Below are 26,164 nucleotides of genomic sequence, written 5' to 3'. Positions count from 1 at the left end.
AGTAATCTACATTTCCATCTACTAATCTAGAAAAAGAAGACCAAATAAGTCCAAGGTAAGTAGAAAAAAGAATAACAGAAGTAAATAAAATAGAAAACACAAATTATAAAGTTATTTGGAAAGCGTAATAAAAATTGATAAATCTCTAACAAAACTAATCAAAAAAGGAAAAAGAGGAAATTACCAGTTTTATAAATGAAAGAGGAGATACCACAGATATTACAGACATTAAAATAATAAGAGAATAAACTTGGTAACTTAGGAGAAACAGGCAAATTCCTTGAAATACACAGCCTACCAAGAAATAAATTGGGAGAGTCCTATATTTGCCTTTTTAAATGGAATTCAGAATCGCAAACCTTCTCTCAAAGAAAATTAGAAGCCTAGATGAGGTCAAAAGTGAATTATGTCAGCCAATTTAGAAAAAAATTATACCATCCCTAGAAGTTCTTTCAGGTAGTAAAGTTGGAGGGAGCATTTCCCAACTCATGAGGCCAAAATCTCACTACCAAAACTTTACAAAGACATAATAAGCACAGTATCCTTCATTAATTTGGACACAAAAATTCTCAAATATTAGCAAATAGAATATAGCAGGATGAAAGGAATAATATCTCATGGCCAAGTGGGATTTATGCCAGAAATAACAAGTTGATTCACCATTGGAAAATCAAATAATTTACCATATTAATAGAATGAAAGAGGAAATCATACGATCACCTCAGTAAATGCAGACATTACTAACAATATTCTATAACCATTTCTAATAACTCTCAGCAAACTAAGAATATGCAAAAACTTCCTCAGCCTGAAAAAAAAAACTATAGCTGACAGCATACTTACTTGTGAAAGACTGAATGTTTTCTTCTTAAGATTAGGAACAAAGTAACCATTTTTCTCTCTTCTTTTATTCAATGTTTTATTGAAAGTCTGAAGGTAAGACAGAGATAAAAGGCAGAAAGATTGGAAAGAAAGAAAAAACTATTTCTATTTACAGACATAATAGTCTACATAGAAAGTCCCAATAATTGAACCAAAAGCCTGCTAGAATTAATAAGTGAGTATAGCAGGGTGACAGGATACAAAGTCAGTATACAAAATTCCGTTTTATTCCTCTATACAAGCTGCAGGTGTTGAAAATGAAATTTAAAAAAATTACCATAAAAATTATTTACAATAGCATTCCTAATAGGAATGAATATAAGAAAAGATATGGAAGACCTCTACACTGAAAACTACAAAACACTGATTAGTAAAATTACAGTGATCTAAATAAATGAAGATATACCATGCTCATGGATTGAAAGATTCAATATTAAGATATCCATTTTTCTCTATGCATTGAATGTTGTCCCATTTATAAATCTCAAAAGCCCTTCTTTTAGAAACTGACAAGCTTATTCTAAAACTAATATATAATTGCAAATGACCTCTAATGAAAACAATCGTAAAAAATAAGGAGGGCTTATGCTGCTGATTTCAAGATTTACTGTAAAGCTGTAATAAATACAATGTTTGATATAAAGATAGATGACTAGAACAACTGAATGGAATAACAAATTCAGAAATTCCTTTGTGTGTTCAACTGCTTTTTGATAAAGGTGCTAGATAATTCAGTGGAGAAAGGATACTCTTTTTAGTTAAAAAAAAAAAAAAAAAGAAACTGGAGAAACTGGGTATCTGCAAAAAAGTGTGATGCTCAGGTCATACCAGACACAAACATTAAACTTGAAATCGATCATAGATCTAATTAAAAAGCTAAACATATAAATATTTTCTAAATAGATTTCTGCTCTTCAAAGACTAGAAATTTAAAGGGAAACCACACTGGGAGAAAATACAACACTTACATCTGTGTATCTAGAATATGTGAAGAACTCTTAACAACTAGATAATAGATGAACAACTCAAAAATTGGCAAAACATACTTTACAAAAGAATGTATATGAGTAGCCAGTAAGTACACGTTAAAGATGTTCTATGTCATAAACCATCAGGGAAGTGCAAGTTAAGAAACTGCTACATACATAGTACAATAGCTAAAATCAAAAAGACTATTTCCAAGTGTCATCAAGAGTACAGAGCAACTGATATGCTCATACATTGTTTATAGAAATGTAAAATGATACAACTACTTTGGGAAAGTTTGTCAGTATCTCATAAAGTTAAACATATACTCACCATATGGCCAAGCAATTCCATTTCTAGTATTTGCCCAAGAGAAATGAAAATCTATGTCAACAAAATGACTGGTACATGAGCACTCATAAAGCCTTATTCATAGTACCCCTGTGGGGCTGTTGGAAACGTCAATCTCCACAGACTTGGACTTGGGTGGAGGTCCACCCAGCGGGGATGAGGCAGTGCTCTGGCTGCGAGCTGTGCCACCCTTACCTGTGAGGTCTCCGCTGGCTGAGGGATTACTGGTTTCTCTGTTGTAGTGGGGGGAGCACAAAGGCAGGGGTCAGAAGTGCTGGCCTGTGTGCTGGCTCTGTACTTATAGAGGCATGACTTCTTTGGTCAATATACTTCACTTTTCCAAATCAAGGCTTTTTCTTCCTAAAATTGGAGTGCCCCACCTCTCACTTCTCCCATAGAGCCATCCTAATAACCAAGGAGAGAAATGGACGGGAAGGGCCTGGATAAATGGGAAGACCTTTCCAAGTATGTGGGAGCTCCACACTGGCCTGGTTGTGTCCTCCTTCTTGCAGGTCGTTTCTGTGAGCTGGAAAAGTCATCTCTTTTGCAGTCTGGATGTTTACCTGCACTTCTCTCCAGGGCCCCACATCCTTCCAAGACCTGGAGCGGCGCTTGGCGCATTAGCCTGATTAATCTAAGTCTGATTGTCGTGAGTTTGGTTTTGGGTTCAGGGATAAAACATTAATCCACACTGAACCCATCATTCCCTTGAATTTCTGCTTTAAAATAAACCTTGGTTTAAGTTGCCTGCTGGCAGTTTTGGGCCTTGGAGTCCTGGAGACCCTTGCTGTATCTGAAGGATTTTAAGTCAGTGGGTGAGAGCACACCGCCTGCTAAGAGGTGTACTGTCCCCAGAGGCCCACCTATCCTTGAATCATGAACTATTACTTACAAACAGGCCCACAGACACATGCCAAGAATTCCAGGGCCCAGTGTGGATTCCAGCAGCTGCACTCTGTCCCCCTTTGGCTATCAGTCAAGGATGTTTTAGCGTCACATCTGTACCTATCAGTATGCCTTAGGAGCACAGCAGAGGGTTGGCAAGTCAGAGGGCCTCACCCAAGGAAGCTGGGCTCCACTTGGGCATTGAAGGATGGACAGGATTCGTTAGGATGGTAAAGAAAGGAAGCAAGTTGTCAGGAGAGTGGGACCTGGTGCCTCCTGCCTGCTGGAACCAGTGAGTGCAATGGTGAGGCTGCCAGGGTGCTCTGTGCTGGCTGGTGAGCAGTGGGCAGAGCGGATGTACAGTTGGGAATACCCACTGAGAGAGGCAGGGTTTCTTTTTTTTTTTTTTCTTTAAGCTGTGGGAGCTGTCAGAGTGTTTGAAATAAGGTGACGGTTGACAGCTGTGCCTGGAAGGTAAAGCTGGCACCTCCCAGAGTGCAGTGGAGTTAGGAGAGCCTGGGGGCTGGGGGCTGCAGGGATGGGGTCTGCACAGAGGTGCAGAGGTGGAGATGGAAGTGAAAGTATAGATGTGGGAGTGTGTTGTGGCTCATGCCTCTCAGATAAGAAGAGGTATCTGGGTTTTGATTGTCAAGTCTGGGGATGTGGATTGTATGAGAGAATTTTTCTTTTTTCTTTTCTTTTTAAAAATATTTTTTACAGAGACAGGTCTTGCCCTGTCACCCAGGCTGCAGTGCAATGGTGCGATTGTAGCTCATTGCAGCCTCAAATTTCTGGGCTCAAGCAATCCTCCCACTTCACCCTCCCAAGTAGCTGGGACTACAGGCATATGCCACCATGCCCAGCTAATTTTAAAAATATTTTTTGTAGAAACAGGATCTCTCTATGTTGCCTGGCCGGTCTCGGGTTCTGGCCTCAAGCTATCCTACTGACTTGGCTTCTCAAAGCCCTGGGATTACAGGTATGAGCCACTACACCCGGCCAGATTTTTTTTTTAATTGCTTATAATCCTGTGCTTTATTCAGTTTATTTTAATCTTCTCCACTACTTTGATGAGGTAAGTGTTCTTTGCCTCAGTTTACAGATGAGGAAATCAAGACTCAGGGAGGTTTATCAATTTTCTAAAAATTTACACAGCTAGTAAGTAGTTAAACTAGGAATTACATCTAGATCTGTCTGTCTCCAGAGCCCAAGCTGCTTTTCTCATCAGTTGGAAGCTGGTTCTAAGTCTGGTGAGAGGAAACCCGCTGTGGGACCCTGTCTTCCCAGCCCCGGTCTGTGCTCGTACTTCCTCAGCTGCTCTATTCTCGAAGCTCTATGCTTTGTCGTTTTTGTTTTTTCTTTTCTCTTCCTGAAATTGATTACCCAAGGCTGAGTGGAACAATGGGATACAGAGGCTTCAGAGAAATTGGTTTAGTTTTCCTCTTGAATCTGCTTGTGGACAAGTCTCATTCGAGCTCAGGTGGTCCTTTCGGGTCCTGTTGCTGGAGGATGGATCTCTCAGTCCCTGAGCCCAGTCCTGGGATGTGGTGCTCTGCCCCTTGTTCTCCGTCAGCCAAGTCTGGGTGCTCTGGGAAGGTACTTCCCACCCACTGCGCCTTTCAGTGGGTGCTCCCCCTGCGGGGGGATCTCCTCTATCCCTCTCCCCTCTAGATGCAGCTCACAGGGTGGTTTGCGTGGCCTGCGAGTGGGATTTGGGCTGAATTTCCTACAGTGACTGCTTTGGGGATATGCCAGTAGGGGGTTCAATTTCAGCCCCTTCCTTGGGTCCACATTGCTCCTCCACAGTGGGAACCCCTAGCAGCTCTGAACAGCAGATCCAGCCTCGAGCTCATTCTGGCAGTGTAACCAGGCCCTTCACACAGCAAACTGTAGTGACATGTCAGTAGCACATGCCCCACGGTTGCTGGTACCTTCAAACGTGTTCATTTTAGGTGGTTCTGCTACCCTCCCAAGCCAGACTTCATGTGCACATCTTCCTTATTTTTTCTTGAAAAACTGGAATCTGACAAGTCTAGCAGAGTGTGTTTATGAAGTGACTTCTTAAGTAGCAGTATTTGAAACCTGTCATGAAGATATGTGGTGATATTGGTTTGGCTCATGTGATTAAGTGATCTGTTTCATTCAGAGAGAGTGATGGCAGACAAGAGAGCCCATGGTTTTGAAGAACACCTCTTTTTTTTTTTTTTTGGAGATGGTGTCTTGCTCTTGGAGTGCAATGGTGTGATCTCAGCTCACTGCAATCTCCGCCTCCTGGGTTCAAGAGATTCTCCTGCCTCAGCCTCCCAAGTAGCTGGGATTACAGGTGCACACCACTATGCCTGGCTAATTTTTGTATTTTTAGTAGAAATGGGGTTTCCCTGTATTGGCCAGGTTCGTGTTGAGCTCCTGACCTCAGGTGATCTGCCCGTCTCAGCCTCTCAATTGAAGAATACCTCTTAAAACATGTTTAAGTTTTAAAAAGATTGAAACAAAGTCTGTAACTTTTAGCATGCAACCTTCATGGATTCTCATCATTGGGAAAAATCTTCTACTAGAAGCATTGGCATGTCTTTGGTAGCCATGGAAACTAACCCTTCAAAGAGAGAGAAGCTCTTCTGTCCTCAAGGAGATACAGTGAAAGGAAGGCATATTTCATACTCAGATGCCTGAAATACTTTATTTCTCTGTGTGTGTGTGTGCGTATATATATGCATGTGTGTGTGTATATATATGTGTATATATATATTTTAAGGCTTATACAAGACTCCTGCTTGTTTTTGTTTATCAGTGGCACGATGGGTGTAGTTTTAGGTGATTGAAGTTACATATGCACTGTGGTCAAATACACCCAGTACAAAGCCCAAACTTGCATGGCTTTGATCCTCATTAATGTAAAGCCCATGTTTGTGAAAGCAATTATTTAGATGATTTTTATCAAGCAACTACTAATGGCTGGGGTTTGTGATAAGGAACCAGTATACAAAGATAAGACAAACACAGCCCCTCCTTCACAGAACCTACAGTCTGGTAAGTTAAAGAAAATAGTGAAAAACCAATTGCAGGACTGTGAAGTAAATTCTGCAAAAGCAGGGTTCTAATCTGGGGGACTCTAAGGTAGAGAAAAGTCTTTATGTCCTGAGCCAGCCGAGTGGGATGGTATCTGGAAGAGCAGGAGGGGTTATGCAGGCAACAGCATGCACAGTGGCCTGGTGTTGAAAGAGCTCCATGCCTTGGAGGAACTGAGTGAACTTTAGGATGGCTAGAGTACAGAGTTCAAGGGGGAAGAGGTCAGAAAGGAGGCAGGAGAGATCTGACCTGACCAGATAGATGGTGCATTCCTTCACTCCATCCCTACCACACTCTCCTGCTCAGGGTAAGTGCCACATGTAAACAGTTAGGTTTGGTCTGTGCAGGGTGGCCCAGCTGCTAATTCTTGTGTTCTGTTCATGGTGGGTAAGTCAACCTAGGCATTAAAAGCTAGGAAACACCGACTCTGAAAGTGATTCATCTTCCCAAAAGATGAAAACTGTTTTAAACATCATCACAGTCTTTTATGTCAATGAAAGCATCAAGAACACTGGCTGGGCACAGTGGCTCACGCCTGTATTCCCAGCACTTTAGGAGGCCGAGGTGGGTGGATCCCTTGAGGCCAGAAGTTTGAGACTGCCCTGGCCAACGTAGAGACACCCTGTCTACTAAAAATACAAAAAAATTAGCTGGACATGGTGGTGCACACCTGTAATTCCAGCTGCTTGGGAGGCTGAGGCGCAAGAATCGCTTGAACCCAGGAGGTGAAGGGCATGCCACTGCACTCCAACCTGGGCAGCAGAGCCCAGGACCCTGTCTCAAAACTAAAAGTAAAAATAGAAATGTGATTGTCAAATGTTTTTCTTCAACATATGTTACTGTGTAAACAAGGGACCCCCATTTTCTCGTCCTTTTTGCCCACCAGCAGTTCCCATGCATTTCTTGGCAGCTGTGTTTCGTGACTGCTGCTGGAGAATGCTGTCCCAGGCCAGCTGCCTTCCCCCTGCAGACATTACCTGCAAAGGAGCAGGTCTTATTTATGGGGTGCTGCATTCCTAATCCCTCCCCACCCCACTTTGCCTATTGGTCTCATGCAGAGAGAACATCCTTTGGCTATCACCAGCTTTTCATGGTTGAGGGAAAAATGGAACAAATACAATGCTTTTGATGAACTATGAGCTGAGCCAGTACCAAGGATTAAAAATTTTTTAAATTGTGAAACATCACACATTGCTGTTAATTTTTCTTTCTTTCTTTCTTTTTTTTTTTTTACAAAATTCCTAGTTTCCTTGAACAGAAACTGAACCTTTGTGCTTTCCAAGAAATTATATTTAAACAAAAAAGTTCTTTGAATTGAACTATGTTTGCATTCTGTTTCATTTCCTTTATGTCTGTGTAGAAGAAATAATTTAGGTCTAAATAAGGCTAGACTCCCCTGATAAAAATCAGTGGGTTACTTCTTCAACTTCCGCCTTCTCTTTGCCTTTGTAAGTGTTGCCTTTGTTGTTTTCTGAATTTCTGAGCCTTCTGTTTTACTAAAAATCTGAGTGCCTAGTGATTTTCTTGGCAGTTTTCAATGGAGGTTGTGTTGTTTTTTGCTTTGTTTCGAGGGTCTTTTGTTTTGTTTTTTTGCATGTGTGTGTAAATATCAAAGTGTTTTGTTTGTTTAAATTTTATGTGGGTCTAATTAAAACAGATAGCGTTGAAACCCAAACAAAAACATCCTGTTTCTAAATCAAGATGACTTCCAGTGGCCCATTTATTTTATGGGACGTTTAAGAAATAAAAGTTTCCACAGCAAACTGCGTGTCCTCTTGAATCTGTGGCAGTCCCATTCCACCTGCACCTCCATTTGTATGTGATAGCTGTCTGCAGCCTGGGCGTGCTGTCTCCAGTAGTGTTGGCTGAGCCAGGGGTCCTGGAGATCAGGTTGTCAGGGCCTGTAAATCCTGGGGCATGTGAGTGTCTGGTGGCCTCTCTGCAGAGCATGGGGCATGTGCCCAGCCCGTGGGGGCTCCACCGGGGCTCCTGAGATGGAGGCTGGCTGGGTCTGGGGCGAGGGGTTCTCTCCCTGGAGTGGTGCTTACTGAGTGGGAGTGAGGGACAGCAGGTGGAGAGATGAGCGGAAAGGGGGCTGTCGCCTTTCTCTATTTTTGAGTTAGGACTCTTGGGGAAAATCAGAGTGTAGTAGTGAGCAGAGCTGTGCTTTCTGCCCTGTCCTCACTCCCTGGTCCTGACTCATGACCTCCCCATGAGCCACAGCCCCACGGAAGGGACATGGGGTTTGGAGCCTGGTTAGTAACCCTGTTGTCCTGTTGACTGGGCATATGATGTGGGCCAGCAACAATGCCTCGTTGAGCCTCCATGTTGGCCTTTGTGAAATGGATGTGAAAATCCTCCTCCTGCCTCTTCCACTGAGGTTGTGAGCAGCCCGGTGGGCAGTGAATGTAAAGACATTTGGAGGACTCTAGGAACACTCTAAATTAATGAGGGGCTTTTTTTCTGTTATTATTAGAGAAGGGGACATGGCAGAGACTCAGGCTGTTTTGCCGAAACCCAGGTCACTTTCCCCAGCTGTGCAGGCTCGTATTCTGCTGAAGCTGCTGTTGGTTATTGCTGGGACCCTGGGCGATGCGGTCACAGGTGAAGGACTGCGTACAGTGGGGTGGGCTCAGGCTGTGCTTGTTTCAGAGACGACTTTGGCTTGTTGTGCTGTGTTTGTCTATTCCATCTAAAGGTCTTTTGGGGGCTGGATGAGTATGGGGTGCATACCACTGTTCTGTCGTCAGAGCCCCCTGCAGCCATTTCTCATGAACTCACTCAGCCCTTATGCTTCTTGGGTGTCAGTGCCACCAAAGTACTTGGCTGCCAGGTCCAAGAGGGTGCCAGGCTGTTGCCCAGGGAAAGAAATGGACAACAAAAAAGGGACTAAGTCACAGCAGTCAGGTCCCCATGGAGGAGGTGCTGGGGAGGCTGGAGTCGCAGCAGCAGCTGAAACGTCTTTAGAACGTGCTGTGATCTGGTGTCGCTGCCGAGTCATTAGACCATCTCTACTGAGGATCCCTGTCTGGGGAAGTTGCTGCATCCCAGGGCAACGGTGCTGAAATCAGTTGTCTTATTTCAAAACTTGTGCCTGTGCCCTGAGACCCTCAGCAGGCATGCTTCTTCCTTCATATGGCAGCCCTTCAGATACCGGGGACCAGCCTCTCTTCTCCATCCCTCCTCCTGCCCCGCCCAGCCCATCCTTCTTCCCTGAACAGGTGGACAAGAAATGTTCATGTGGCAGATGGGGTGTCACGGGGCCCTGACAAGGAAGGTCCACATGAGGGGAGATGATGACACTGGTGTGCTAGACCCAGGGGACTGGTGTGGAAAGGGCAGAGGTGACAGTGACCATAGCATGGTGGTGGTTGGGGGTCAGTGACAGGCCTCATAGATGTTTTTCCAAATAGTTGTGTAAGAAAGTTGGGGCTTCATGAGAAGTGTGTTTTTGACCACATTTGTATTGATGTTAAATCCAGCCCATCACCCAGTGCTTACTGAATGTCTCTGGTCTTCCTCAGCACCATTTTCTTCTTATTTTCATTTTCTGTTCACACATGACACCTGTCAAAGCTGATAGGCGTCCTATCAAATTTCTGTCTGTTCCTCCTTATCTACAGAGAAGCAATCCAGGTTCCTTACTTTTGTATTTAAGCCCCTTTCTGGACTGACAGGAAGCCTGTTTTTGTCTGTTTGATTGTTTTTGAGACAAGGTCTCTCTCTGTCACCCAGGCTGCAGTGCAGTGGTACAATCACAGCTCACTGCAGCCTCAACCTCCCAGGCTCAGGTGATCCTCCTGCCTCAGCCTCCTGAGTAGCTGAGACCGCAGGTGCATGCCATTGCACTTGGCTAACTTAAAAAAAATTATTTTGTAGAGATGGGGGGTCTCACTCTGTTGCCCAGGCTGGTCTTGAACTCCTGGCCTCAAGCAATCCTCCCACCATCACCTCCCAAAATGTTGGTATTTCAGTCATGAGCCTCTGTGTCTGGCCTTGTAGCCTGGTTTTGATCCTCATCCTCCTGGTGTCTACCCACTCCCTCTGCTCCTGCTTTTCCTTTCAGGCATCCTGTTGAGGTGCTTAGGGTAGATTCAGCAGCTGCATGGCCTTGTGTGCCCAAGTGCTGGGAGCCTCAGTGTCTATACAAGAGGGTGATAGCACCCCCTGCCTCACCACAGTCACTCACCAGTGGGGATGGGGTAAGGTGCTGCTCTGGGCTCTGGTTAGGATGCAATGCTAAGGGGGCCACATGGGGTAGGGGACACATGTATTCATGTTTTGGTGCTCAATGAGTAGAATTTTCTGGTGAATTAGAGGCAGGCAGAATGCATTTGGATGAGGTAAGCCAGAGAATGTGTCACCAAAGGCATGAGACTTGAGCTTGGTCTTGAAAGGTGCACTGGATTCAAAGATGGGAGAAGGCTGCTCAGGTGGATGGAATTCTGTAGACAAAAGCTTACAGGGTTGTGGAATTGAGAAGAGTGTGGCCAGAGTATAAGGTGTGCATTTATAGGATGGGTGAATAAGGCTGGCATAGCACTTGGGAGAAGGCTGGAAGGCCTTGAGTGGCAGGCAGAAGCATCTGACCTTGATCCTTGAGGGAGGCAACAAGGAGCTGTGAGGCATTCTGAGTAGGATGGCACCAGGGGGAAGTCTGGGTCTGCAGTAGTCACGTGGAGCAGAGAGGGAAGCAAGCTCTGATGAAATGCTCTGGCCACAGCTCCTGTGGCTGCCCAGCGAATGGGTGTGTGCAGACTGGCCTGCATAAGACACTTTGCAGCTGTCCTGTTAGGCTGTTAGGGAGATTCCTTACTGAGTAATTGCTTCTCAACCAGGAGATAAAAGGGAATATCTTAATGACCTAGAGATAGAAGATCTACCACATGAGGCCTGAACACAATAAGGGAAAATGGTGAGCTGGCGGTGGAGGCTGCTCCAGATGATATGTCTAGGTTTGGGCACACTCATTTCATGCTTCTGGGCAATCCCAGCAATCATGGGCTTTCTGTCCTATAGGGACATATTCTTGCCTCCTGAAAGAGGAGCAGTAGGGCTTGTTTTGTTAGATACAATTTTTTCGTACATAGCCTTCCTGCATGCCTATGTGAAGTGGCACCAAGGGGAAGTAGAGACATGGGAAGAAATACATGAGAAATGGACAACATTGTCCATTCCTGCCTGAAAGGAGCTTACAGTCTAGCTGGTAAGCTGAAATGAATATGTAACAACATGAATTTGAATTTGGTTAGTAGTAGAGTTATATCTTCTAAGCATTCAAACTTTTTTCTATTTGGAAATAATTTCAAATATATAGAACAACCCCAAGAATAGAAATAGCACAGTGAATAATCCATGTACCCCTTACCCCAATTCACCTAATATTCAATTTTACCTCATTTAGTTTTTCATTTGTTATCTATCCATAAGGGATGTGGACTGATTTTTAAAAATATGTTATAATTTATTACTGTCCTTAGTTATTTCAGTGCTCAAATTTCCTAAGATTTGGCTGGTAGGAGCTACTTCTCTAGCTCCTGTATCCTTATGATGTATCTCCATAATGTGTTTTGGTTTGTTTTTGTTTTTGAGCACTTCCTTATTTTCTTCATCTTGTACCTACCCTACCCTTGCCCTGGAATCACCCACTTCTCCAAAGTTCCCTGGTTCCTTTTAATGGGGAATGTTATTAGAGACCAAGATATGGGTACCAGGTGTGCTTGTACCTGCCAGGGCATCTTTGCTTCTAAATCCTTTCAACAGACGGACCTAGGAAAATATGTATTTCTATACACATATTCATACACATACTTACATTGATACATACACATACTCAGATATCAGCCTCTTAAAAATCAGACATTGGAAATCAGACTTTAAACACCTTTTAGATATCATCAGTTCATACCTATACCTTCAATTCCAGTCCATGCCCGGAGGGTTCTTCTCTGTTCCATGTTTCTGTGTCCCTCCTTCCACAGCAAGAACTCTGGCTCCCAGCAACATTAGCACATGTACTCACTCGCTAATTCCTGTAATATGTCAAAGATAGTTTCAGAATGGTCTCATCCACATCACTACAAAAACCAAAGCTACTGAAAAGAGTTCAGCATTTGTTTGTAGTTCATCCCTCACTCCAATCCTACCCAAGACTGAGAGCATGTCGTCAAATGTTCATGAGCTATTTGAATTAGTTTTTTCTCCTTCAGTCTGGTTCTGGTTCAGTCTGGTTATGGTATTCATTTGAATTACAGATTTGTTTGTTTCAATTCACTTTCAGTTTAGGGGTATTTTCCCTTCATCTCATCCTTACTGACTTAATTTTAAAAAAATTAAGGTGAAGAACATTAACATGGTTCCCAAAGTCAGAACTACAGAAAAAGATATACTTGAGAGTGTCACTCCAACCTTGATTCCTTCGGCCTAATTCATTCCCATCCCTTGTTTTCTGCTCTTTCTTTTAGATACATCTGAGAGAAATACGTGCATTTTATTTCCCAGGTTTTGTGTGCAAAGGGTAGCAGGGTAGCACAGTATATTTGCCTTTTTTTTTTTTTCCGTCCAGGCACTAATTTATCTTTTGATCAGACACACCATAACCAAAATTCTAGTTTGGAACAAGAAGCCTCCTAGCATATAACAGTTGTTGGATTTTCAGTCGCTTACAAAAGTCTGTTGGTTTCTACCAATAGCTTTATTAAATAAGCTTTGTAAAACAATCTCTTAGTAATAGGATTCTTAGAATATGATGAATTCTTATGCAAAGTGGAGTAACTTTTTTTCCATCATTGCAAAGTTTGATAGAAGGTGCCTCGGACTTGAGGTGTGATTTTCAGGATCAGAGGGTCAGTTGTGATAGGAATGGGTTATTCTCAACTGAGCAGATAGTGTACAGGATTGGCAGTGGGTTTGCCAGCTCATTGCAGTCACTCTGAGCCTTGGGACCCATGTGTCCTTCTATGCGTCTCCGAATCCTGAGGGGTTTGTGGCAGCTTAGAGCCCATTCACAGCTAGTGCTAATTTTTCTCCCTTTGATAATTTGAGAAAGCTCTTCCATTTGCCTTTTAAATTTCTCTCTTATGTCTGGATTCAACAACTATTATACATTTGAACTTCACGTTGATCTCACTCTTTGTGTTTTCAAAGCCTTACTGAATGTCTTGCTTAATTCCTGTGAAACAGCAGAACGGGTATTGTTGTGTCTATTTGGAAGTGAGGAAACTGAAGCTCAGAACACAACAGTGACAGAGCTAGGACTAGAAGCCAAGTCTTCAGACAAAGAGCCCAGAGTGGTGTAGGAGGGCCAAGGCTTTATCTGGGTTTATCACAGGGCCTCTACCTCCCTGCCCCCTTCCTCCATCCTGCCCTGTGGCCAACAGATTTCTACTGCATAAACCTCACCTCTGTCCACATCAATAAATAATACCTTCCTGCTAAGTATTCAGCCATTCAGAACTGTCTAAAAACAGTTCAGAGGGTCTGTATCAGCAGCTTTGTTGTATGAGCTTTTGTGGTAGTGACCATCATTGTGAGTGGGCCATAAACCAGGACTTGGCAGGGTGTTTCACTCTTAGGAATTTTAGTCAGAGTAGAGTTTTACTTATGCCTGCTTAACTGTGTCCCAGCAGTGGAAAATATACAACAGTGATGCAGCTTGTTAGAAACAGGATTTTTGTATTTGTAATGTTAAAAAGGCATAAAATATTACAAAAGAAAATTATGAAGATAGTAAAAGGGTTACCCTGAGAAGCTTAAGGACATTCATTTTATAATGTATGTAATTATACATTATAAAATGTGTATAATTATATAATTATAAAATGTATATAATTATATAATTATAAAATATAATTTTATAATTATAAAATATAAACTATAATTTTATAATTATAAAATATAAACTATAATTTTATAATCATAATACATTATAAAATGTATATAATGTATGTAATTATACATTATAAAATGAATGTCCTTAAGCTTCTCAGGGTAACTCTTTTACTATCTTCATAATTTTTTCCCAAGAACCCATATATGATATGGACCCAAAGTAAGAATACCTTGTTTGTATGTAACCATCTGAATTTAGTATGCTAAGTTCGGAATCAAAACATGCAAACAGATTTGTACTAGGATACTTTTTTGGTGAATAATAAAACTGAAGGTCCACTTTTCTTTGAGGTGTATTTAAGAGAACAGATGATATAATTCATTTTCCTACAGACACATGACATTCCAAGCCCTCTTATTGTTGCTCAGAGATGTGATTCTGGGTTGAGTGTGACTTTTTCAGAGTTCAGAGAGTCATTTGGTGAATTTACCTAGAACTGAGTTACGTATTTCCCATGTGTCAGGAATCCCCGGAGGCCTAGAAACCCCAAAGCGTTCTCAGGGTGTGGTACGTGTGAACGGTGAGACAGACACTGGAGTCCTTACTTCTTTGAGACAACAGGTGTTCTTTGGGCTGGGAGGTCAGAGCACGTGTCTGGGCTCAGATCGGCTCCTGCTCACTCTCTAGATCCGCAAAGCCTGGCCTCCTTCCTTATTCACAGGGAGTGGAGTGGAGACTGACAGCCCTAACAGGACCAAGGATAGGTTCCAGAGAGTCTGAAAAGTGGGGTGATTTAGGAGCAATGAGAGGGATCCTTTCTTTTTTTTTTTTGAGATGGAGTCTTGCTCTGTTGCCCAGGCTGGAGTGCAATGGCGCAATCTCAGCTCACCGCAACCTCTGTCTGAGTGGGACTCTTTCTAATTGTGGGCAGAGGGTGGCACTTGGTGAGGATTCCAGTTTCTTATCTGAAGTATTAGTGTCACTGGGTGTGCAAGCATCTGTTCAGCCCGACAGCCTAGAGTTAAGAGAGGAGTGTGAATATGGGGTTAGTTTTGTTGTTGTTGTTGTTGTTATTGTTTTTGTTTTGTTTTGTTTTGTTTTTTGTTTTTTGTTTTTTTTTTGGAGACGGCGTCTCACTCTGTTGCCCAGGCTGGAATGCAGTGGCACGAACTTGGCTCACTACAACCTCTGCCTCCCAGGTTCAAGCAATTCTCCTGCCTCAGCCTCCTGAGTAGCTGGGACTACAGGCATGCACCACCATGCCCAGCTAATTTTTTTTATTTTAGTAGAGATGGGGTTTCACCATGTTGGCCAGGCTGGTCTCAAACTCCTGACCTCATGATCTGCCCACCTCGGCTTCCCAAAGTGTTGGGATTACAGGCATGAGCCACCGCGCCTGGCTGGGGTTAGCTTTATGGAAGCAGGTCACTTCCCCATTCGTCGGTTGGGTTGGGTTGGGTTATTGAGGTAGGACCCTGAAAGAGACATGCTGGCTTTGACTCGGAATGAAGGCAAGAAGGCAGACAGAAGTAATCTGTGTCAGAATCTCAAGGTCTGTGTGCAGAAACTGCATTGCTGTAACCTCACCTGCTTCCTTAGCAGCTTTTTACTAAGTCTCTAACTCACATATCTTGGCTCCTATAACAACTCACGGTTGGAGATGCAGATGGTTCCTCGTATATAAAAATTGGGTAATCGTCCACCTGACTCTCAGGCTTGCCTGAGTGTGTGGGGTTTTGTATATATGCATAGATAGAGGCTTGCACACATGGTGGAAAGTAGCATAAACACCCCACAGTTGGGAACATTTACCTGTCTGCCAGATCCTTTCCAGGGCAGGTGTTCCTATAAATGGGCAGCAAATCATATGCCTCTTCCCCTCCTGCAGGGAAGACTTTTGGGGAAGACCATGACAAGTAGCAGGGGTTAAGAAAAACAATAATGCTTCATCAATGCTGGAGTTCCCATCTGAGAGGGAGAACTGGGTTGTGGAGGGGGTGGGGACTGCCCTGACTCCATGCACTGCTCTGGCCCGAACCTGCAGGTGATGGGTAGAGGAGCCTGGTGTGGGCACCAGCAAGGACTGCTGCCCACTCATAGCTCTTGGTTTGGACAAGAGGGGTAGCACACAATATTAATGCAAAGTTTGTCCAAAAGCATTGAAGAAGCTCTAAACTTGGTACTATTTCACCACGGCTTGGCCCATTTGGGTCCCTCCTCTTTGAGGAGGCTCTGGGGAAAGTGGGGCATCTCTGAGTTCAGACCCCTTGTTGGGGGGTGTCAGAGGCCTGCAATGACAGCACATGGTGTTTTGGGCCTAGGCCCCTTGAGATCGCTGTCATCTAAGGAGAGTTCATTTTTTCTAAGAAATGATGCATGTGTGTTGGTGTGGGCTCTGCGACTCTGACCCCCATGGTCTTGCTTTGGAAGACACTGTCTTCTGTCCTGTCCAAGTGTGTGGCTCCATTGCTGTGCTCATGTGACTGTACTCAGTGCTGTGTGTCCTGCCACAAGACTCTTGTGCAGCAGGGCAGTGGCTCAGGATGCAGGTCCCCAAGGACATCCTGATATGTGCTTGTCCTCTTTGCCTCCTTCAGAGAATTCTCAAAGGAAAGAGAGAAGGCAAAAGCGCGGGGAGATTTCCAGAAGCTCCGGGAGAAGCAGCAGCTGGAGGAGGATCTAAAGGGCTACTTGGATTGGATCACCCAAGCTGAGGACATCGATCCCGAGAACGAGGAAGAAGGAGGAGAGGAAGGCAAACGAAATAGTATGTAGCACCTTTCCTGCCCCTGGCTAGACAGACCCAGTGTGCGGTTCAGACGCCTGGCAGCAGGCCTTCCTCGACTCTGACCCAGGCTGGGAGTGGGACAGCCTCCTCCCAGCCATCTGGTCCCTTCTGCCTGCACACAGCACGGAGGGAGCAGGCGCATTGGTGCTGACTCTGGATTTCTGCCTGAGGTTTGGGGTTTAGAGTTGTATTTCGTAAGGTGGCTTTATAGCCAAGGAGGGTCAAACGGACCCACTGTTGGCCTGGGAAATTCAGCAAGTGCATTTCTGTGTGGGCACAGGGGTGATGAGACACATATTCTTGTACCACAGGAGAGAAGAAGCTGTGGTTTCCCTCACCTCAAAGTGAACAGTGTTATTGGACAAGAATTTGAAGTGCAGGGTTCCTCTTGACTCTTACTCTTAGGCCACCTGATGTAGCTCCTACATGTGCTATTCATATGAAGCCATGTGCTTAGCCCATCAGGGGCTGGGAGGAAACCAGCTCACCATTCTAGGCAGGTGTTAAGGGGCATGTGAGTCAGTGACAGCTGCTTTGCTGTCACCCACTGACACCCCACACTGTGACACTAAGCACCCTAGAGCACTTTCTGCAGGAGGCAAGGCCTGAGAACTCAGTCAATCACTGACATTAATTGCCATTGTCAACCATGGTGTCTCTTTCACTGCATACTTTTCCCACAGATGCACTTTTATTCTTTCTGGGGCCCTTTGTGCCTTGGGTCAGAGTGGAAACTGGAATCCAGCAGTGCATTTGACTGAGATGTCTGTGACTTGCTTCAAATCTGGAAGAGTTGGATAGGAAGGACCAAGAACATACTTCAAGGGCACATGTCCACTGAGAGGCCTGGGGACCCGAGGCCGGCCCTACGTTGTAGAAGACGGCCGAGCAAATCCCTGCTTGAGCAGAGCGCCTCGGATGTTTTACTCTCAACAAGGCCTGTTGCCGGGTACAGTGGAAACCCTGAGCTGGAGAGGATGTGGAGTGCTGCCTCCTAGGGAGAGACAAGCCTGCTCACCCTAAATGCAGCCCTGGGGAGCAGAGCTGCAGGGCACACATAGAGGGCAGGCACGTGCTGTGGGAGCCGAGGAGGGATCGAGGACAGGGCTGGGGGGAGTATTTGGCCTGGGCCCTGAAGGATGAATGGATTGCAGGTGTGACCATTCAGTGTCAGAAGAAGCACTCTGACCCAGGGGACTAGCGTGAGGGAGGTGCGGAGGTGGGCAAAGGCCAGGTTTCAGGGAGGAAACAGTGGGCCCTTCAGCTGGACCACAGAGGGTATGAAGGTCGGGGTGAGCTGCCATAGGAAGGGTGGGTGAGGTGCAATTGTGCCTCATCTGGAAGTTGTGGAGTGTGTAAGCAGGGGCTGAGAGACCCCCGGTGGAGGGGCTTCTTGACTGAGAGGGCCCTTACCTTTCTTCAAGGCTGGGCTCTGTGCCTCCATGGGGAGGGAGTGTGTTCCGTGATCTCAGATGCCCCGGCTGGTGCAAACCGGTGTGCTGAGTGGCAGTGGGCAGGGTCAGGCCTCTCTTCTGTCCCTCCCTGCATCTTGCCAGGCTCAGGAAGGGGCTGGGACTTCAGCACCTGAGGATCAGAAGACTAAGGGAGGGTTTCTAGAGCTAACTGTTTGCTGAATGCAAGTTCAGAGTTTATAAATAGACATTCATTTGAGTCTCAGACTCAGCGATGTGCCTATGAAGTGATCAGATGTAAGAGTGTCTGCCTGTCCTCTGCACAGCTCTCCCCTTGGCAGTCAAGCCAATCTGAACCCCATGGCCTTCATGGAGCTTCTGCACCTGCAGTATTGCTGGCAACAGGCCATGTAGGTGCAGCTTGGAGATGCCTGCACAGCTCTTTTCCCCTTCACTTGGAAACTGTAACTTGGATGCTGACCTGCCTCATCTCTCCTAAACCCAACATGTTATTTGTAAACGAGAGGAGGTATGGCCCCTTTTTTCTCGGCAGAGTATCTTTCTTTGCTAGTTTAGCTGTGTCCCCCGGGGAGCTGAGTGAGGCCTTCTTACAGGCCAGTGGCCTTTCCTCTGTTTATTTCTCCTCCTCTAGAAGTAGACAAGGATTCGTGTTCTAATGTTGCTAACATCAGTCATGGTAGAGTTGTTTATAGGGCCTATGATTTGAGGATTAAGGGTTTTCATTGGATTTAACATGATATCTTGAGGGTTAACCATTTTATCTCAGCCCAGCATTTCCTATGACCTATCACTGTAAAAACCTGATGATGACAGAAATCAGTGACTCTGCCTTTCAGAGAACTTGCCATGAGGGGAAGATGGAGAAGGAGTGGCTTAGTGTGAGAAGCTGATCCCATTGTTAAGGCCCAGCACTCTGCTGTGTGAGCCCGGGAGGGTGCGGTGATTCTGGCTGGTGGGAGTGGGCGGGCTGGGCAATGTGAGGAAGGCTCCGTGGGAGGAGCAGCCCTGGGCGGCAGAGGGTGGGGGTGGGGGCTTTTTCAAGCTGGGAAATGGCACAAACAAGGTGTGCGAAGTGACAAATATTCATGGCCCTTAAATGCATTGCTCAGTAATATAATCTAGGAAAGAAAACCCGTTTAAAAGCCTTGTAGATCTTCAGAATTCACTCTCACTGGGGCTCCCAAGCCCATAAAGCTGCACTGTGTCTTGGGAACATCAGCAGTATTGTTTCTGCTATGCACCGTGATGTGTAACTCAAAATGATTAACTAGCTTAACATTTGATCCAGAATAGCAAATATTTCTGTGGTGCACCCTTGTTCTTTATGGAGCTTATTTTGCCAGGTGCTGGGGTTTCCTGTGGAGTGAGGCTCACAGTGCTTCCCGAGTCATCAGACTTCCAGAGCCTTGATGATGAGGGTTTTAAATAAAGACAGAAATCTTGGCTGTGGAGGCCATGATGGGATTTAACTGACTTGAGAGCACCACGTCTCCTCCTCCTCTGAGGAGAGAACCTCTCTGATCACAGACCTCAGCAGCCCAGACCCTCTGGAGGAGACAGCACTGTTGAGGTTTCCCTGGGGCCTCCTGTGGCTGCCAGCTATTTTCTTCCTGTCACAGCCAGAAAACCACACAAGGAGAGGGTTTCAGTGAGGCCCACACGGTCCTCCTTACCAAATAAACAGTCCTGGATTCACCACATGCACATGCCAGGTCTGGGGCCGTCTCTGTGCATCTGATTAGCAGGCAGTAGAATGTGGGTGTTGCCAGTGTTACGGTGTTTGCATCCTCCCTGGGGGGGGTGAGATTACCCCATGTGCTTTCCACTCCAACCCTGCTCCTCTGTTACCTCTTGAGAGGACGATGGTGCAGGGCCCGGGCTCCTGACTTTGTCCATAGTGGCTAAGGATGCTAATTCAACTGATAGCCCTTTTCAGCTGGGTCCTGGATGTGAGTTGAGCAGTTTCCTCCAGGACATTGAGGATTGAAGTGACAGTGTGAGAAGAAATGCTTCTTGATAGCTGAGCCTCAGCCTAGATGAGCAGAGGTGGGTGTAGGAAGTCATTAATAACAGCAGATGTCTGTGAGCTCACAGGAGGCAAAGGCTTGGGCTGGAGGGCATCTTGATGCCCCTTCTCCAGATGTGGCTGAGGTGGAGTTTTGTGACTTGGAATTTGGACTTTAGTGTTAGGCGAATTACTCAACCTCTCTGGACCCCACTTTCCTTGTCTGCAAGAAGGGGATAAAGATATATCTCCCCATGGGGCTGTTGTGACAATTGAATGTTCTGTGACTGGTAGGAGTAGTCATAGTTGTAGTATGTGCTGCTGCTGTTTTCATCAGACACCAGTAAAAGTTGACCTCAACAGAATTTTAGGGGTATAAATTTAGGGGGTACAAATAGCGTTCTGTGACATGGATATATTACATAGCGGTGAAGTCTGGGCTTTTAGTGTCACCATCACCCGAATAGCATACATTGTACCCAGTAAGTAATTTCTCATCCCTCACCCCTCTTCCACCCTCCCACCCTTCTGTGTCTCCAACGCCTATTATTCCATCCACACCCTATGTCCCTGTGTACACATTATTTAGCTTCTGCTTATCAGTGAGAATATGCAGTATTTGACTTTCCTAAACATAATATTTTTGAAGGTTCTACTAGACCTCTAACCAGCCTCAGGGTGGGGCCTCCCTCTCAGGACCATTGCCCTGTACTTTTCTGTTCAGAAACTGTAAGGTTCTGAAGTATTGATGGAAAACAAATCTGTTAACTAGGTCACTTTCGAGATAGGGCAGCACAGCTTTCAGGCTCTTGAAGTCCATTTCTAGTTTGGCGGTGCTTGCTGTCAGAGAACAGATGTCAAATCAAGTACTTGGAGATGCGCTCACATTATCTTTTCTCTCTGATCTGCTAAATGTCACTGCCTGCATCTGCGATGCCCAACACTGGCTGTACGTTATAATCACCTGGGGAGCTTGGACGCTTCTTGATGCCATACTCCACCCTCTAAGACTCTTGATTAATCTTGGGGTGGGAGCCAGGGGTGGCTCTTTTTCATTAAAGTTCCCTGGGGGTTCTAATGTGAAGCTAGGGTTCAGAACTCCTGAGTCCAGGATGCTATCAGTGGCTGAATATCACACTGTTCCAGGCATTCACTTGAAAGAAGAGGAGAGGCAATCAGGCCTCTAACTGAGCTGTCTGGTGACTGGTGACAGGTAGCTCCAGCTTTGTGCATTCATAGAATATTTAAAATATCAATTTCATAAATTTGCTATTAGAAAGCTGGTGTTACACAATTAACTGAATGGACAAAATTCCCTTTGAAGTAAGTTCCTGAGCATTTGGTAAATTTTCAAGGATAATTTATTTAACTTTTTGCTGAGCTTCAAGTTTCTTAAGAAACCCTGCCAAATCGCAAAGTGATTTTTTTAGACATATGCAGCTGCTTCTGAGTTAACAATGGAGTTTTGCTAGGACCATTAAAATCTGGAAGCCTAAAATTCTATTTTAAACTCTTCTCATTGTCAGTGATTAGTCTTAAAAAAAAAAAGCATTAAAAATGAAATCATTTTAAAGGGAGCTCATTCTAAAATTCTGGCCAGAAAAGCAGGCAGTTTTATTGTAGTAACTATTAATGATTAATAATTCCTTTAAGTAAAGATATTTGATGCCCAAAGAAAGGGAGGGGCATACCTGAAACTTCGTCTCTGACCACAAGGGCAGCCTCTCTGTGTTCTGCTTTTTCAGTGGTCCTGGAGGCTATGGGCACTGCCCCTGCCTGCCCGGGGACTCTACCACCCTGGGGCTTGGTGGAGCAGGTTGCCCTAGCTGCCACCCTTTCGCATGTGCTACCTAGTTGCCTCTTACTGCAATGTTTGCTTTGGGGGTGGACAGAAAACCAGGATGGCATAGCTGGTTGCAAGCATAAGGCATAGCAATTTGCTGGTCCTGTTTTGAAAGACTGTGTTTTGAAATTTTGATTTATAAAACTGCTTTTGTCACCACCAAACTACCTCAAGGCGCAAGTTCAAAATGGAAAATACTCAATTAAAAGCTGTAAAGCAAACAGCAGCAGTTAGAGTGGCGTACGGTAAATATGCGTCCAGGTCAAGAGCCCTCACTGGAGAGGCAGCTGGAAGTGCTTTCACTGGCAAGTGGGAGGGCTGACTCAGGGGCTGGCCCTAGGGTCAGTGGCTGGACACTGTCTCCATTGGGGTGGCACTGGGAGTAGTTGTCTGGACAGGCGGACTCTCTCCACAGGGGTGATAGAAAGCAGCGGTAATTTCTAAAAGTGCCTGCACGTCTGCCATCATCTTCAGCCTCCTAAGAGCTGATGGGAGCTGGACTCAGGGCCTATTGCCCCACTGTGGAGACAAGGAGTGGGTACTCCAGCCAAGTTTGCAGTCTCAAATCAGGGTTGTTTTATTTGTTTTTAATACATTTCAATTATGGAAGTAATACTTGCCTACATAAAAAAATTCATGTAATTTCAAAGTATATAAAGTAAGAAAAAAAATTCTCTCTTCCTTCTTCTTAAAGAGAGGCAGACTTAGAAGTTTGGGGCCTCTACTTCCACACCTCACTGCACATGACACAGACAGCATGCATATAGCTTCCACCCTAAGATGCCCAACACAGGTATTTTTCACTGAACCATGTACCACAGATATTTCCCATGTTTTTAAAGCAAAATGTTGGCTCTTTTCAATAAATTGCCATTATCAAAACTGCTGCAGTGGACTATACACTCTACAGCACGTGGACCTCTACTTTATAGAGGTCTCTCCACCACGAGAGCATCAGCTCCATGGGCGCAGCAGGAATAGGGTCTGTTTCTGCCCTCTGCTGTGTGGCTGCACCCAGCACAGTGTTTGTCCCACACATGAGCATGCCATTGCTTCCTTCTTGAATGAAAGAACGTAGAGTAATAATAACTAGCATTTGTCAGGTGCTTTCTGTGTGTGAGACACTGTTGCAAGGGCTGTGGGTGAATACGTTCATTCTTCACACAACTCTGTGAGACAGGAACTTGACAAATGGGGAAAGTAAAGCACAAAGCAATTCAGTAGCTTCCCAAGGCCATGTGACTTAACGTGGCAAAGCTGAGATTTGAACCCAAGCTCTGCCACAGTCTGCACGCTAACCATCATTAACCCCTGCAAACACATGCCCCTGTGTCTGTGTGCTCGTGTTCATGGTTTTGTGGGAGAGGATACAAGAAAAGGGTCTGCTGTGTCAGAAAGGATGCACATTTTAGGAACGTGAGTATTCTGCCTACCCATAGTGTGTGCAGGTGTCTGTGCTGCCCACGCCCTTGCTTACTCCAGCATTCCTGCTGCTGTCTCACACTGCCTCGTACGACCCTCCCCTAGAGCACGGGGTCGTACTCTAAAGACTAGCTGGCTTAGAGTGATCATGGAATCACAGGGCTGCAAGGGGTTAGAGATCCCAGAGTCATTTCTCTTGTGACCTGGTGGTCGTGGGAGAGTCATAGTGATGACAGTAGTGGTGGTTGATTGTGCCTCGCCAAAGCTGGGCACATTGCTTTTATTACCGTCTCTACTGTTCACCTCTTACAACAACCTTACGCAGCACAGGTCCAATTATTATTGACATCTTACAAGTGTGGAGGGAACTAAGGCTTCGCAGTATCAGGTAACCTGTCCACAGTTTTCCGACACGGAAATGGCAGGGCTGGGGTTAGACCTGGCGTGTCAGAGTCCAGAGCCCACCTTTTGAACTCCCACCTGTCCCGTCCCATATGGTAGTGCTGTTTGGAATCGCATAGCCAGTCTGTACAGGGCTCCTGACTCCCCCTAAAGTGCCTTTTCCTTAATACCCTTCTTAGACGGGAAGCCAAACCCTGGAAACCTTTATCTAGCATGGGTTAGCTGGTTGTTGATTTAGAACAGGTTCTTAAAGACAGGTGTTTGTGTAATAGCTGTGGAAAGGGCACTTCCTCTCCACTGTTCTGATGCTGAGCTGGATTCCTAGCAGGAGGAGGACTGGGGCAGGAGGGCGTCCATTGCATGAGGCCGCCTGGCTGGCGGGGCTGGCCATGTGGGGCCCTGGTTTGGCTGCTGTTGCTGCCCTCTGCTGCTTCGTAATGAAATTGCCTGTGTTCAACCTGAAGGGGTCACAGTGGCCGACTTGCTTAAAGAGGATAAGAAGAAAAAGAAGTTTTGCTGCTTTCGCCAACGCAGGGCTAAAGATCATGGTAAATTACTGAGACTGAACTTTCTCGTTCCGCAACATCTCTGATACCTTTTCCTTGCACGTAGGCATTGTGTGAAATGCATGTGCCGTGTGGTGTGTTCAGAAGATGCCTATATTATAATTGCTTGATTTCTTTCTTCTTGTCTTTTTCCAAAATAATGTGCCCTTACCAAGATAGCATTGCAGTTTTCTTTTTGTTTGAACTGTACCTTATAAAGAAGCAGCTGAACCAACTCAAAAAATGTACTTGATTCAGCATGAATATTCTTAGACTGGAAGATAGACTTTTAAAATACTTTTCCCCAAATGATTTTTTTAAATTTAAACTGTTTAGAAATTCCAATAATGTTATTTGATTGATTTTTTTTTTCTCCTGGCTACATGTTTCAAATTGCTTCTCCATCTCTTAGTCTCTGGCTACTTTGCCCAGTACTATGCCAAAGCTAGTAGTGGCAGCTTTAAGAATGAAATTAGCTGGGTGCAGTGGCTCACACCTGTAATTCCAGCACTTTAGGAAGCCGAGGCAGGAGGATCACTTGAAGCCAGGAGTTTGAGACTAGCCTGGGCAACAAAGTGAGACCCTGTGTCTACCAAAAATTGTAAACAAACAAACAAAAAACTCAGGTGTGGTGGTGCATGCCTATAGTCCCCAGCTACTTGGGAGGCTAAGGCAAGAGGGTTGCATAAGCCCAGGAGTTCGAGGCTGCAGTCAGCGATATTGCGCCATTACACTCCAGCCTGGGTAACAGAGTGAGATCTCTGTCTCTTAAAAAACAAAAATAGACTTCAGGGATGCAAAGATTTGGAGGCACTTGCCTTTGAAAGTGAGAATGGGCTCCTGTGGGAAAGTTCATTTCCAGCTATGTCCTAAAATAATGCTAAACATACCCTTCCTCAGAATCCCTGGAGTAGCTGTCAGACCCATCCCCAGGCAGACAGTTAGGTGAGCAGCTGGCTCCCTGCCTTGCTCTGCCCAAGTCATGGCAGTGGTTCGACAGCAGCACAGAGCTTTGCCTGTGCACACCAGCACAGTCAACCTAGTTCTGCCACCAGGATCGGCCCTGGTCACCTGACTCTGGTGAAAGTCTGTTTAAGAAGATTCAGACCGCAGGGACGTGAAGCCAACCACTAAGGGAACAGAGGGGACACGCTGTACTCTTTTCTTTGAAGTGGCCTCTGCCCCCGTGGGAATGCTGAGCTGAGAGGTTATGGGACGCAGATGGGAACAACCCGTGGATATCTGAAGAGGGTTATATTAGAGTCTAGGTCTCATCAGAAGGCCTAAAAGTGAAAAGGAATTAAGAGATTATCAGATATAAGCCCTTGTCATTCAGCACGTTGTGGCCCCCGGAGGAGGGAGAAGAGGAGGTGGAACTTGCCTGAGGTGGGACAGTGAGTTAGGGGCAGAGTTGGGGCTGCCTTTTTTATCTGTAGCATTCACAGAAGGTTTATGAAAGGAGGCTGGGCTTGATGCAGCACCTGAAGGTGTCTGCAAGAAGAATGGCCTTCAGTTAAGCAGGAAATAGTGTCATGGACATAAGAAAAAACGTCTTTAAAGACTGACATAGGGATATAGCTCTGGAGAGGTTACCAAAAGGAAAGGAGATAAATGATTTCTGTCCCCAGAAAAGAAAACACCCCTCCTTGGTTCTGCCTTCCTGAATGCAGGCTTGGGCCTTGTGATTCTCTAAGGATTCTTGTGGCTTCTCCATTGTCTTTCTGAGATCTGCAGGGAGAGGAAGC

General features: G+C 45.2%; 1 protein-coding gene across 10 annotated transcripts in view; it reads left to right on the top strand.

Annotated features, from left to right (window-relative positions):
- CACNA1D (calcium voltage-gated channel subunit alpha1 D) overlaps positions 1-26,164 on the top strand; it is a 322,420-nt gene that overhangs the window by 195,756 nt on the left and 100,500 nt on the right. For 9 of the 10 annotated variants that reach the window (XM_030811596.1, XM_030811599.1, XM_030811606.1 and 6 more), the window contains exon 9: positions 16,579-16,748. In XM_030811596.1, the coding sequence (XP_030667456.1) occupies positions 16,579-16,748 (170 nt within the window). Of the gene's footprint in view, positions 1-16,558; positions 16,749-26,164 lie in introns of those variants that run through there. The other variant, XM_030811605.1, reaches the window with a different exon arrangement.

This window comes from Nomascus leucogenys, chromosome 4 (genome assembly GCF_006542625.1).
Source record: "Nomascus leucogenys isolate Asia chromosome 4, Asia_NLE_v1, whole genome shotgun sequence".
Taxonomy (NCBI): domain Eukaryota; kingdom Metazoa; phylum Chordata; class Mammalia; order Primates; family Hylobatidae; genus Nomascus; species Nomascus leucogenys.
This window is presented reverse-complemented; position numbering and strand designations above follow the sequence as displayed.